Source organism: Larimichthys crocea, chromosome I, assembly GCF_000972845.2.
Source record: "Larimichthys crocea isolate SSNF chromosome I, L_crocea_2.0, whole genome shotgun sequence".
Taxonomy (NCBI): domain Eukaryota; kingdom Metazoa; phylum Chordata; class Actinopteri; family Sciaenidae; genus Larimichthys; species Larimichthys crocea.
Genome location: NC_040011.1, coordinates 38,983,319 through 38,998,780, shown reverse-complemented (window position 1 = coordinate 38,998,780; position 15,462 = coordinate 38,983,319). Strand labels below are relative to the sequence as shown.

The window sequence follows — 15,462 nt, the reverse complement described above, 5'->3', positions numbered from 1 at the left end:
TTTTATAATAAGCAACAACATAAACTGAGTACAAAGTGTAAACTTGAGAAAACAAATATTTCCTCAGCCTGGAAACAATGACAACGATGGCATATTGTTTAAATGCCACCGTGTGAGACTTAGCTTGGTTACTGTACTACACATCAACAATCTAGTCAAAGTTAAAGCAGCATTCGTGTTATATTGAGGCTGTTGCTAATATTAAAAAAAAGGTAACAGCATGTATTTAGTATTCTATTTAAAAACCGGTCAAAAGGAAAAGACACAACATTTAGTTAAAGATAAAAGCCATACTGTAATATGTTTAATTTGTGTTTTGATTTCTCATTCCATCTGGCACTTCCCACAATAAGAGGGACAATAAATTCACATTTTGGCTATCTAGAAATGCTGTTTGTTATTCTCTGCATTTCTCACAAAAATCAGAATTGTAGCCAGACAAAACCTTGGCAATTAGCTTGCTGATATCATTTGGTCTCCATTAGGACTGCTAACAACATAAACAACAATGAGAAGCTGTTTTGCAGTTGACTGATGGGGTCAGAGGTAAAACAGGTGAAGTAAAACAAAATATGCGTATATGAAAGGAAAAGGAATAAAGGGTGAATGAAGGACATCTATAAACATACACATATTTCTATTTCGCTATGCCGAGGACAAAATATAAGACAAATGTGGTAACATAGGTCAAGTAAAAAAGGCCCCAAAACAGCAATCCCATGTGCCTGAGGGATGCTCAGAGACAAACAACAATCTCAACTATCATTAAACCCTTTTCCCTGTATAGCATAGACCTACAATCCCTAACCACACCAGGCCTTTCCATATAAAAACAACACAATATCCTTCAGTAAATCGACAGATAATACAATCACTGCAGGGCAAACAGGGCGACTTTCGAGGGACTGTCAGTGTTTTCTGCATTAAGTAAGTCCATCTAAATTCAACAGACATGGATGGAAATAAAATAGATATGCTTTTAACTGGTGGCAGAAAGCATATATTTTCGGCCAGGCCCTGAGGTATTGTGGGGCGGGTGGTGCAGAAATTCTATCTAAAGAACAGGAAGGAGACAAAAATATCACTGGAAATTAATGGCACTTCTTTTTTTTTCCTCTCTTTACATTTTGACTTTAAATCTCCTGAAATGATTCGAAGTTGCAGACTTGGCCAGCCAGTGTTCAGAGTTTGTTCAGTGGTCATAAAAAGGTCACGATGGAGAAAAATGACACGCGTAGGAATCCGTGTGTTTGTTGGCCGGCCCGGCCAGCCACCCACGATCCCCTACGGCAGGAAGTGGGGATAAGCACGTTTAAAAACAGGCTCTTTGTAGAAGATGTTCAACCCCTGTCTGAGTGGACAGAGGCTCTGTGACAATGTAGTGCTCGACCTAAAAAAGGAGGCTTATTGTTCCTTTTTCTGTTGTTTCTCTCTCTCTTGTTTTGTTGTCTCTGACTTTCATCCATGGCTTCCAATTTCCCAGTTGACAGAAGTCCTTGTGCAACTGCGTCCCATAAATACACTTACAAAAGAAAAAAGAAAAAAAAATCTAACTCTGAAGGAGGCAGGACCGTCCTCTGTATATTTGGGTTAAAGTCCCAGCTGAGTGGTAAACAAAGTGTTGACTGTTTGGTTTTTGTGGGATCATATTCTCTCCCTTCAAGTGTTGCTGACAAACGGGGAAGTAAACTCTTTGAGTCCGCACATATACGAGTGTGAGAGTGTGTATGCGCTGCTTAGCTCGGTGGCAAAGTAGACAGAGTTAAATGTTCTCGGCTCTTCATCCTACAGCTGGACGGGACTGTTTGTGTGCTGTGTTAGCCCGGCTAGGCCTCAGGGGCGGTGCTCCACCACTTCACCTCTCCTGTCACCAGTTGGCTTTGACAGCTTTGACGTCGCTCACCAGGTTTTGAGCGAGACAGATACCAAAAATCTAAAAAAAAAAAAAAAGGAAACAACAGAGGGGGTTAGGTCAAGTGAGTGTTCAGAATACAGCATGGTACAGTTAAAAAAGGGAGCAGGCTACTGTATGGCAGGTTGCAGGGTTTTCTTGATGTTATCAGTTGTCACCACTAGATGGCAGTGATGACAAAATTAGAACCTAGACACATTGTTAGTTTTAACGCTTAATTCACTTAGTTTTAAAAAAAAAGTTTAACAAACAAAGACTCACCTGTAAAAGTGCAATACCGACAAAGATTCCAGCTACAATAATCAAGTTGTCCTGAAGCCACTTCTCAAACTGTCCCACACAGCCCTTGGTATAGATAAATCTCTGCCGCTCCAGCTCCTTTTTAAAACAGAAACAGATCAGAATCAAAATCAAATTGAAGAGTAAATAAACTCTTTTTTAAATCAGATGGGAATATAAAGTTATTAGAGAGGACATTGGCCTTTTAATAGATAATCTAACCAACGTCTAAACTCTGACCTATGACTAATCTATTAACTCATTTTCCCTTCGACTCCTTCACAACTGAGGAGGGCATGGGAAGTGACTGATAGCTGAGTCACTCTTGGATTACAACGTGTCACTGTCTGAACAACAGGGGGAATATCAAGGGCCCTGTCGGGACTGAACAAACAGGCAGAGGCTGTTTCCTGTTACCGGACAGATGGCTGTTCGTGTTGTCAGACTGAGCCGATGATGTGCACGGCCTATTCAGAGAATGGAAGTAAAAAGGTGTAATTTAGAGCCGCAAAGATACTGGAACGGGGGGTAAGACTGGGTGTGAACGGGACTCTTTACAATGATCTCTTTGTTACTCCTCAAGACGAGTCAACCAGGCAAACGCTTTGTTCTCTCGCAAAACCTGAAAGCTAGCCTTCAAACCAATGGGAGGTAAAAGAAGCCCCTTGGCAGCCAATAAAAAAGCAGGAAACACAATGTTGTTCTGGCTGTGAACTTCCTCTGAAGCTATTTCAGCCTTTTGCTTTTGTTCCACCGCTGTCCTCTCCTCGTCTCCTGCTCTTCCCCTTTCTCAGCCTGTGCGCTCCATAGACAAGCTGCGGAGGAACTCAGTGCCCATCACTGATAGTTTCAGCAAAATGTCAATGGGCATTAGCAGAAGAGCACACAGAGGGAAACGAATTCATACCAACAGGCAGGTGGTTCACTGTATTGCAGTGCGCCTAGCAACAGCAATCTTTCTGACTGCAGTGCAGTGAGTTGTAACCACCACACCCACACACAGAGGAAAAGGGAATGGACTGGCATAACCCACTGAGTCGCCAATTACAGAGTGTAGTAAGGCTGCTCTCTAGGCTATAACTGGAACCTAATTATCCCTGTTAGAAGAACAATCTGTTATTAAGGCAAGAAGCACGCAGAGGAGGCTGTGTGCTAGTTAACCCTATACATACTCTGTCTGTCTGCTGCGTTGGCTAACTGTTTCTGGGCACCCATTTTCTACATCTTTCTCATCTAGAAACATAATTAAACATGCTATACAATCTACATTTTATCGGTTCAATTCAAGGCTGTTTTATTTCAAACATTCTTTATTCTATTTTAACTTAAGAGTTTGAGACAAGCAATCAAGCCCAATACAAATGAACCTGATTGCCATTATAAGTTCAGCCACTGCTTAGATCGGTTCAATCAACCAGCTTTGCAGCTTGTCAATCAACTCGCTCTCAGGAGTAATTCCACTCCAGCAGCTTTACGTCGTTTCAACCACAAAGGCTGGCACCGGCTGCCAATCATGTTTGATGACTACTGCCAGTGACTGTACTCTGAATGAGAAGTGGTTCTGTGCAACTGCTGATGATTTCATTAGACTTTTTGAAATGATCTAGATATATTTGAAACATATTGTGAAGCACAATCAACATTTCAAGAGAGATGGAAACGAACTTGAGTGAAGTATAGGGTTAATTTAAGTACACAGAGAGCTCTAAAAGATCCACAGAAAACACAGAGACATGTCTGGAGATACAAACCACTTGAAGCCGAACATCATAACCGCACTGCGTGTTGATGACATCCTCCTGCAAGAACAAGACAAAAATGTGAAATCCTCTCTCTGTCAGCTACTGGTGACAGTGTTTGATATGCTGAACGTCTCTTCTTGTCTATCTGAGCGACGGCAGAAGAAGCAAATTAAGAAGTGACCGATTTGGAGACATTTGGAGAGCTTTAAAACTTCAAAAACGCGTTGTAGCTCCACAATAATTGCTAGACGTATTGCTAGATATGAGAGTTATAATTGTATAAAACAAGCCTAAGTATTATTTATCACTGTATATTGTACATTTTCTACTTTCTAAATCAAATCTACAGAGTTCAAAGTGAATAAAATGCTAAAGAAATACTGAAATTATAAAACTGTTAACTATTTTTATTATACTTTAATCTGTTGACTACTTTCATGATTCATTATTTCACCTACAAAATGTCAGAAAATTGTGAAAATGCCTATTATAATTTCTCAGATGTCTTGTTGTGTCTGACAAACAGTCCAAAACCAAAGAGATGCTATCATAGCTCAAAGCAGCAAACATCTGGCACTTTTGCTTATGATTTTTTGATTATTACAATAGATGCCGCTTCAGTTTCTGTTGTTTGTTGCAGCTCCATACTAAAGATTAAAAATGTATTGTTATCTTTAAATGACTCACTGCAGGGTCTTTAAGACAGCAGGAGAAGGGGACTCCACAGCGTTCCCTGCTGGGGTTCAGCTCAGTGCAGTTGAAGTAGATGTTCAGATTCCAGTCATCGGGCCCGTGAGCTCCACAGCATGACCACTGAGAGAGCAGCAACAGCAGGAGGAGATTAAACACCCAACTCTGGTTAACGGACACATTTATTCTCTCTGATCTTTTCTTTAGAGCCTGGCTCAGGTCAGTTTGAGTGAGTAGCCAGATCACTGTGGTGAGTAGTGACTACAGAGAGTGAGACACAACAGCAGATCTAATTGCTTTTAAAGTAGTTTTGACAGAGTCCACCATACACAGGCACTCGTTATCTAAACTGTTTCATTCAAATAATTAGATATTCATTTCATCATCTTAATTGTGTAATTTTTTTCACAGATGCAGTAGATGAGTCATTTTCCTTCCAGCTAAACAAGCTGTGTTCAGAAAGTGAGGACTGTTTTTTAATTATTTTTTTTAACAGTCAGTGACACGCAGGTTTCAGTCAGTAGACGTGGACTCACATATTCTTGGGCAAAGTCAATGAGATTCTGCAAGTCGATATCATCGCGGTAAGCCTTGACATTATTGTTGATGAAGAAGTTGAGCTGGTCTTTGATCCAGTCCTTAAAGACGAAGGCAAGGATCCCTGCAGTCAGCTCCAAGAAGAAGATCAAACCCAGGAACACAGAAAACTGGAAAGGCAATGACGCACACAAACAGAAAACAATAAATCTGTCACTTCAATCGGGGGAGTCTGGGTGTGACTCATAAATCCTGTTTTGTAAAACATCAGAACATTAAAACATTCTTTTCCTAGCATCTCTTGTTAAAGAAATACAAGAACAACAGCAATGATGTAATGTCCCTGCACAGGTCTGTTTGTTGGGCCTGTCCTGATTTGCTGACTGAGGAGCATGGCAACAAATACTGCAGTCCCAGAGGTACCGTTATATCATCCCTTTACAGTAAATGTAGGAAGAGAGGAGACGGGCCTAATGATAAATGCACAAAAGCCACATTAGCTCCTCACTCTGACGCCTCACTTACTGCTGCTAATGGACATCGGCTGGAGTTAATAGCTACTCAGAATCGCAGCCAGCAACAAGGCAAGTTTGTCTCTGTCAGTCACGTTGTTATCAATGCAGCTGCACCCAAATAAACAACCCAAAATGGTGTTGTCACAGCTTTGTGCTGTAGGAGAAATATTTTTTACAGATCAAAAAACAAAAGCAGAAAGTGCAAGATACTGTCACAGATGAGCCTTATGAGACAACACTTGGTTTAGTGATAAGTTAACACATTTGTGCCATGAAGCCGCCCATAGCATTTGGTTCGGGTGAGTCACTCGAGTCCTGTTACACCTGCTGCACTGACAGCCTCAGCTCTGGTGTGAAGTGCAGATCTAAGGGGTGTGAAGTGGTTAAAAACGGTGTCTGCACTCAGAGAGTCGTGAGCAGGCTTACAAATTTGAGCAGCAAAGTGTTCTCTCTGAGTGCTCCGATACAGCCGGCGAAGCCCAGGATGAACATGACCCCTCCTACGACGATGAAGAGCCACACGGGGTCGAAGCCCCCTAGGTCCGTGATGGATGACAGATTGGACAGCACTCCCTGAAAGAAAGGAGGAAAGATAAAAGAGAGTGTTTAAAATTCTGATAATTTTACCATAATCAATCTGTGCTATTTCTAACAATCTAACAAAAACACAGTTAACCTTGAAAACGGCTTTGTCATATCAAAGACAAATAGTGAAAATTTGACTGATGACAGTCGAGAGGCTGGGTGGGGTAGCTCTGTTCAGAGACAGGAAGGCAATACTGTTTAGAATGATATCCATCAAATGTGTTAATTTCTAAAGAGAATAACAAACCCACCATGTATTTTTGTATCAACTTATCTACAACACAGTTTCACTCTCCAGCAGATCTCTGCCCAGCTTAGAAAAACAAGCAACTTTTATCAGAAGAGGTTCACAAACAGACATCTGTCCTTCCTCTCTGCATACCCTGCCCTCACAGTCCTAACATGTTTTCCTGTCAGCCCCCTGCTTGGTGTGCACCGTGCGCTTCACACAGGCAAATTACACCTCGGTGCCAAAGACCGGGCCCACTGGAACATGTCACAGGGTAACACATTACATGGAGGTGCAACGTCTGTTCAAATATAATGTCGGTTCCGGCTCATGCGTGATCTCGCTCCATCTCTTACCATCTTGTTCTGTCATCCTGTTTGCTCGTCACGTATAGTGCACATGTCAAACACTTGCCTCTGAGGGCTACAAAGCCGATGTCTTATACTGCTTAAGTTAAGCTCCCACTGCACTGGCTGAGCTAAGGGACAGCTATAGGACAGAGGCAGAACTTCATTCTTGTGTTTTTTATGGCCCCGGTGCTGAATAAAGTGCCTGAAACAATAAACTAGTCTGACTGAATGCAGAAGGCTAGGAACTAATCATTTCAGTCAGAGAGAGAGACCCAAACTCACCATTATGCCTTTCCAGTACCCGCCATTAATCATTCGACCTAATCCCTTTAAATTATTCACGCTGTTCCACAAAGGTACTCTGATGCAGGCCCATTTGTACAGAGTTCATGACCAGACGTTACTAATCGGTACATGCTTCCACGCTGGTGCAGCATTTACTGAACTGGACTGGTACAACTTCGAGATAATTAATGAACAAATTGACTGTTAACTCGATTGGAAGGAGTTTTAAACTGGGCCTTGATCCATTGCACATGAGAGTTTAATAGCAGCACTTGACCTTTGTGGCTTGTTTACTGCGGAAAATAAACAGTTAGCAGTTTCCATGTAAACTTCAGGCATTTATTTTGTGACAGACAGAGACACTGAATTCCTCGTGGCTGTGAGTCAAGTTTGTAATTTTGTTTATGGCTCCTCATTTGTAGCTGTGCCTGTTACTAGCTCCAGTTTAACTCTATTACAACTATTGGGGAAAAAAAAACATATTGGTCACAAATCGCACTTGAGCTGCAGCTTTCCTGAGATGACCAAGATGTGTTTACCATTATCGGGTAATATGTTTTTAAGTGCTGCGAAGTGTTACAGGAACGGCGCTTTCATTTCTCACACCACTTGTCTCAAAAGCGCTGTTCTCACTGAAATTCTCTCCTGCAAATTGGACTCCAAGCATATTCCCGCTGGAATACAGGGAAAGAAATTTAGCTATGCTATTGAGGCAATCGTGTTGTACTTCAACTGTGTGTTTGTGCGCATGTGTTTATACTTTACCTTCTCCGCCCATGCCCACAGGCCAATGCCCAAGAATGCTGCTCCTAGCAACTGTAAGACAAAGAGCAGAGAAGAGGCTTCACCATCAGATGGAAAGAAAACATGAAATAATGAAGAAATTAAATATGAGACAGTACGAGATAACAATTCTCATTGACAAATAAGTGAGAACTTTAACGTGTTAAGAAATGCAGAGAGCGTGGGTGTAGTTAGGTTTACGACGGTGTCTCCCTGGCAACACATGAAAACAACCCTTCAGATTCCTGTAACATTTCACTCCGATTGATCCAAAGCAAACCATGACGTCACCCTTTCCCGGCAGTGCCTCACCCACATCAAACGTGTGAGAAGAGTCACAGTCAAAACGCAGAAATCTCCAGTCACAGAGTTTTCTTCTAAAATACGGCAGATAATCTCGTGATCTTACCCATCGGTTAAAGAGAGAACCTATTTGAGAAAATGGGCTTTTAGAGTCTTTAAACAAAACCAAGTTCTGAGACGATATCTTTTATCTTGCCGTGGAGAGAGTGACTCATTAGGTCCGCAGGTTATTGCAGGTAGGAGTCATTGCACTCTGGCTGCTTAAGAGCTAGGAGAATCTGATATCCTGAGTGTTAAGGAAAATCCCTTTGGTATAAGCCTCCTGTCCCATGAAGGATGAGTGTGGGGCTCACGGGTTAAAACATACCAAAAAAAAAAACAGAGGACTCTGAAAAGCACTGGCATGACAGGGCCACGGTGCTGGGCAACCGATGTAAAGACACAAAATTTAATAAAAGAACACCATGGCTTATCAGACTGCATTTCAAATAAAATCATTGTAATGTTATTGTCTAATCAACTGCTTAGCTGCCACAAAATGTCATTCCTAACAGATTTAGGATGGTAATGACCTTAACTGAGGCACACTATAATGGCACAGCCTGAAATATAATAGCTCCATTCAAATTGGGCGATATTGTTGCAAAGCTGATTAAATCGGGTGAAGCAGGTAAAAACGATGTCAATCTGCCCGCGTGCATAACAAGATCAACAATGTGACAGTAATGCCAGCACAAAAACAACAACACCACCAACAACAGTAGCGACTGTGAAGGGGTTGCTACAGAGCTGGCCTGCTGGTTACATAAGCGGCAGCGAAGGGTGTGGCGGCTTTAGCTGGAACGTGACACGCAGGAAGAGTCGAGGTGAGCAGGCGGAGATCAGGTAGAGGAGATTAGACACACAGAGAAAGGAGAGTATTAAACCACTTAGCCTCTGACTCTAAATAATCCACATAGTTTAAAGAGAGACCACAAAAAAACGTGAGAGAGAAAGCAACTCTAAACTCCAAACATCCATAGTATCTCGTTAAGGAGTGGTTCTCTAGATAATTGTGTATAAGTACTAATTGCCAACATGTAATCACACTTAATTAGAGCAGAATGTCTTGTCAATATTCTCAGCTTTCTAACTATGAAAATTCAGGACAACATTAAATTAATTCATTCATTTGTATCTTTCATTTGGCAGTGTACTCACATTAGCATTCTAGCAGAGCTTGAGACAAACATTTCTTTTTTTTAATTATTATTTGAGGGGGAAAACACTTCTCTGCGGTTCTTTGTGTCGTCTGTGTTTGCTCTGCGACCGCACTGCCATTTTTCTCCCACAGCTAAAATCAGCACAAACTCCCATAATCGTCGTCTGCAAAACATCTTTGATGTCATGACATGGCTGTTCAAGTTGGATGACGGCTCGACAGGAAATAAAACTCAGTATGCACACTGACTGTGTGAAGAGTTTGGGTGGCAGTATCAGGAAGCACATGCAATAGTTTCACTTGAATATATATATATGAAAAATAAAACTCGGCTCTGGATGTCACTGCATCGACATCTACCAGTCGTATCAAATGTCACCGCGCCAGTATAGAGTTATATAACAGGGTGCAGCTTTCACCTACAATTTCTGAAGGAGTGTCTGTGGGAGAACCGGAAGGCTAAACTAAAGCAGTGTGTCCTTCCCAAATCAAGCAATCTATGTTTGCACAGAGCCCAAAATGAATGATTCATCAGACATCCCTTTAAAAAGACTCCTTAAACGGACAACAAATTGACCGGTGCTTCGAACGCTTAGTGCCAAGTAATAACACAACTGTTATAAGAACTGAATCACAATGACTATTCCCAACATTAGTGTGCTTAAACGAGGCAGACATTTTCTAGTAAATGCTCGACATCAGGAAGCACTGATGACACTTTGATGAATAATATCCTGCACATGCAAAAGCTTGTGTTTCTCTAACTAGAGTTATATATGCCATTACTACTCTTAGAAGTCATTTAAAATGGTCTTAATAAACCAGAGAGCATTAGGAATAGCTTGGATTTGATTGGGAACAATACCAAACAAACATAAAAAAACTTCCAGCTAATTGCTCTCGACCTTGTGGTTCCATCCCATCTCTTACCATCTCTCCTGTTTCCGCTCTACTGTAAACTATCCAATAAAGCAGAAATAAATAAATTGCCTCTCTGGTCTAGTGCTTCTAAAATAAAAACACCAGCCAGACACCAGAAAAGTACTTCTGTTATATGGCCACTTTTGTTATTATTTCCGGTCAAAAAGTACTTTAATACACGTCAAGTCGCATTTTCCTCTGCCAGTGCTTGAGGCGACCTCAAAGGCAGCGTTAAGTGAGACAGCTATGAGGTATCTACGACTTGTACCCTGTCATTTCGGCTTGCTATTTCTCAATATCTTTCTCAGTCTACTTCCATTAACATTAGTTATAAAAAAAAAAAGCACGATAACTGAAAGGACAGAGTGCTGATCAAAACCTGAAACATCATGCGGACTTGTAAGCGTACCCATAAATGTGCCTTTTTTTAAAGCCTCGTTTCCAAACCAAACATCCCTCGTGGGACAGTAAGGTTTGGAATTGAAGTGAGTTTGACTGAATGAGTACATTGAAACTGAACTGAACCTGCCTTTGTACAGTGGTTGTGTTTTTTTCCCCCCTTTTATCTAACTTTTCCCACAGTGTAATGTGGGCAGAGTCAAATTCGGGTCAGTTGGTGGCATTCAAAACACATTACCTGTGTTAAACTCCGCCAATTCTCCGGAGAGTCACTGTGTTTTTTAAGTCAACAACAGATACGAGGTAAAGTGAAAATTAAACATGAGACATATTTTTACGGCGTCCTTGTTTGTTCTTAGTTCACACGTCATTGCTTCTGTTTGTTTGGTGACAAGATGTTTAAAAAGCCCCTTTAGGATTTTTGTTATTTGAATCTTACCTGCACTAGTAAGTAATTTGTTTCCCTTTATTTGGATACATTATTATCGCTCTATCTAATCACCGTACTGCCCGTTTTATCATTGTGCAAATAAACAGAAGTCTGGAACGAGATGTCCTTGTGTGCGCCTCATTATTCAAAATCAGACTGTTTCAGGTTATTTCGCTGTCAAGTGCAGCAGTAAGATGTGTGAGTCCCAGAGCGAGGGGTTCCTCTCCATGTAGACAGAGAGATTATCAACACTTGAGAAGATTCCTCCCTAAGCCCGCTGATCCCATTAACCTCAACTAACTAGCAGACAAACCGAGCTCCACGCTGCCTGGACACAAACGTACGCACACAAACGCACAGGGTATAGACTTACTCAAGTGTGACTGACCTTTCAGTGACTCCCTACTACAACAACAAAAGGCAAAAAAGCTGAATTTCTAATGCGGTGGGCCGTGTGAACGCAGTCTCCAAAGCTCCAAAACAGCTCATCTGTGGAAACACGTCGCGTATTTTGGATCCACGCTTCTCTACATGTCACGCTGAAAAAAAAAATCAATCTATCAATTTGGCTGATGAGTTACAACAGAATGTGACTGGAAAGATGCGTTCAAGGCTTGAACCCATCTGACTGGAATGGACACTGAACAAATGCCCGAGGCTGAGGCTATAATCGAGGGATGGCTATTATCTTCTATCCACATATATTGTGTAGAGCCAACTGAGACGGTAGTTGACAGGGACAAATAATGAGGAAACATCCTCCTGTGGGAGCTCTTTGTTTCCCTGTTCAGATTTGATATTTTATCTGCAGGAAACAGCAAATATGACTAAAGAGAAAAACATACATATTTGTCCTAGCTGTTATTTGACATCAGCTGTGCTTAGGTGGTTTATTGTGCCTCTAGCAAATCAAATGCCGATTATTTTTTGATTATATTTTCTCAGTTTATCAAGAAATAGTGTGAAAATAGTGGAAATGTTTTCTGATTTCCCAGAGACCATGATATATACATATGTCCCTGTTCCAAAATTAAAAAGATATTCAGACAATTTAAAAGCATCAACCTGACTTTTCATTCATTCATTCATTAGTCACAAATTAGTTGTTACTTCAGCTCGCTACACACAGAGGAAAAAGTCGGACAACAAACAAAAAAGAGAGGGAGAGAGCGGCTCAAATCCCTGACTACCCCTGAATGCACCTGAGTGATGCCTTCACACCTGCGATGTGATTTTTTTATAGTGCCAAATGCGAACAGACAGAGCGGAGCCGTAAGCTGGCTAATAACAAACAGCCTGCATCCAACCAACTCAGCAACTTGGTTACAGCTTAACAAGCTCTTAATTACAGCATGTGGAGCGCCCAAACATTTCAGCAGCTCAGGCAGAAAATATGATTAATTAAGTGGATGTGAGGAATGTGTCTATTGTTAGGACGAGAGAAGGTATGTTGTTCTCGGGCGAGAATGTCTGGCTGTCAACAGCAAGTTCGGGCGGCGAAAGAATTCACACAGAAAAAGAAGGCACTGGAGTTTATTGCACCATTTTGTCGACAATATTTAGGGCCTTACAAGCATTCTGTCTCAATTTAGGCAGCTGTTTCAAGCCTGACAAGATCACTATAGGAAAGACAAATGGGTTGATTTGTGCAGAATAAACCCCCATCTCTCTCTATTTCTGCAATGCACTGGGCTTGTCTGTCAAATCCAGTTCTGCAGCACACAGACAAGAGGAGAACATCTTCTAGTGATTATTAACGGAAACAGCCAGCGAGCTGGAACTTGTTCCACGGTTTCACAAAGAGCTGCAGACACAGGACTGTTAGCTTGGCCTTGAGTGTCAAACAGTCTGAAAGAGTATAATATGAATCAGACACAAACGCTATTGGATTGTGAAATGTGTTTGTGCTTTGGTCCTCAGCTTCATGAGAAAAAAACAAACAAAAAAAGCTATAGAGTAATACTCCTACGTCTTGGTGCTGAAGAAAGTAGGAGATCCAGTTGCATGTGGATCACATGTGTCTGATGAATCCGTCAGAATGAGCATACGAGGGGTGGGTGGGTAGAAAACACAGAATCAACCCCCCCTCAGTCTTTGTTATCACCATCCCTCTTTGTGCGTTTATGGGTGTGTGAGCGAGAGAAAACAATGCTGTCCCGCAGTGGCCGAGCACTATAGCGGTGGAGGGAGTGAATGGAGTGCTTGAAAAAGAGGAGGTATTCAAGCCCAGTGTGGCCTTTTCCCTTCCCAGACAACGTGTGGGAAGACCCTCACGCCATTCCTTCACCCACGGACATTATACTACACCAGCCGCACAGATGGGTGAGGGAGGGGGTGAAGCAGACTTGAACAGAGGAACTTTTCAGACCGAGGAGGGTGGTGGTGGTGGTGGGGGGGATAAAGATGGAGATGGAGATGGAGAGGTTTTGTAAAGGAGATGTGGGCTCACCAGCCACTGGTCAAACAATACAGATGAGACAGACGTTTCTCAAACTCAAAACACAATGGCACCGATCCTTCACTGCCAAGGCAGAGCAGGCTCACTCTCCACCAGCAACTCTTCTTGTACAAACACCAGAAACTCTTACTTCTGCTCTTTAAACCCACCTGTTTAAAAATCGCCTTCTTGTAATTCGACATACTTTTATGGTTCTTTTTGTTTGTTTCTGTCTACTTTTATTTACTGTAAGGTGTCCTTGGGTGACAGAAAGGCGCCTATGAAATAAAATGTATTATTTATTATTACTTCTAACTTTAGCTGTGAAGCATTTTAAGATATTTGTGCCACTTTTTAACAATTCATTTCTCGACTTTTTTTCATGAAGGAAAAAGTTGTAGCTGCCCACACACACACACATGAATAACATAAAACATCTAAAATAAGTATATTTTTAAAAAAAAAAGCCTTAACAACAAGTAGCTTTGCTTTTAAAAAAGAGGACACCTGACTTTATGAGACTTTTCCCGGGACAAACAAGTAAACAGATCTGTTGTGCAACTTCCCACACGTAAACAACAACAACAACAACATATTGCAGGAGATAAAAGATCATATTATCTCTGATATTAAAAGGTTTAAATCAATAATATCGATCATTTAGAGTCAGTTAGCCACACCAACGGCGCTAACGGTCAGAGCTGGAATATTTAATGAGACTTTGAGATTAGCAACACATTAGCTTTAAAAAAAACTAAAAACTAAAACACAAACACTGTGTTTACTCACCCAGAATAAAATGTTGAATCCAAATAGGAAGTATTTGACGCAGCAGCTGACTTCTGCTCCTTTAAAATGATGGTGTTTTCTACTCATTCTTCCAAATTAAAAGCAAAAGAAGCAGAGGGGGGGAGGCTGTGGTGGCTAACTGGGAGAGCTAGTTTAACTGCTACGACGGTTGGTAGTTGAAAAGCTGACAACTGAAGCCGATGTTAGTTGGCTCCATCGGCTACACGACGCCGAGTTTAGTCCCAGGACGGCCTGAGCTGGGTAAATCAAACATATATACACACGGCTTATTGTCCTTATCTCCTCCTCGCTTTAACCATTAGCTCGCTAGGCCAGCTAGCTCGCAACTTCTGTGGTTTAGCATTAGCGGCTAATAACAACAAATCCAGACCAGGCGTTCATCCGCAGTTCAGTCGATATTCAAGTTGCCTGGCGTTTGATTTCGGGGCCAACCTGGAGATGCAGATACAGACATAACAACAACAACTAAAAAAAAAAAAGCTTGAAGGATTTCCAGCTACCTAAACCCTCTCCTCGATTATCTGTGTTTCCGCATCGTCGCTTGAAATCTTCATCCTTTCTTGTTTGCTGTAAAACAAGCCCCTTGCTGTCAAACGATGAAACGCCGAGCTCGCCTCCCGAACTTTTCACCTCAAGAGCGGCCTCTTGTGTCCCGATGGAAGGGTGTCTGCAGCCTGCTGGCTGTGCTGGGTGTGCTGGGTGTAGGCCACAGCAGAAAAAATGAGAAATAGATTTAAAAATACTAAATGTTTTACTCAGCTGTCAAAGCACAGCTGCGTATTTCAGGTTAATAGGCGCACAGGTGGAGCAGGTATGGACAATATTTATCATATAAGTGATGCAAAATTGATTTAACAGATCATATTGTTATATTTAACAATATAAAACAGCATTAGTTATCTTATGGTGTCATTCCTGGTCAGTGTATGTTCCTTTTTTTAACTGTACATGTACTGTACACACACACACACACACACACACGGACTGACATTTGTGATTACAGTGATTACCAAGCGGTGAAATGAAGTCATATTTTGGTTTCCAAATAACAGAT

General features: G+C 41.5%; 1 protein-coding gene across 1 annotated transcript; it reads right to left on the bottom strand.

Moving 5' to 3' along the window:
* Positions 1-275: 275 nt before the first annotated feature.
* Positions 276-15,084, bottom strand: tspan17 (tetraspanin 17). The gene is made up of 8 exons (XM_010737486.3): positions 14,388-15,084; positions 7,890-7,940; positions 6,102-6,248; positions 5,160-5,330; positions 4,621-4,746; positions 3,943-3,990; positions 2,174-2,290; positions 276-1,933 (listed from the first exon to the last, which is right to left on the bottom strand). Exons 1-8 carry the CDS (start codon positions 14,472-14,474, stop codon positions 1,868-1,870), a joined length of 813 nt encoding a protein of 270 aa, XP_010735788.1. The 5' UTR covers positions 14,475-15,084; the 3' UTR covers positions 276-1,867.
* Between the last annotated feature and the right edge of the window lie 378 nt (positions 15,085-15,462).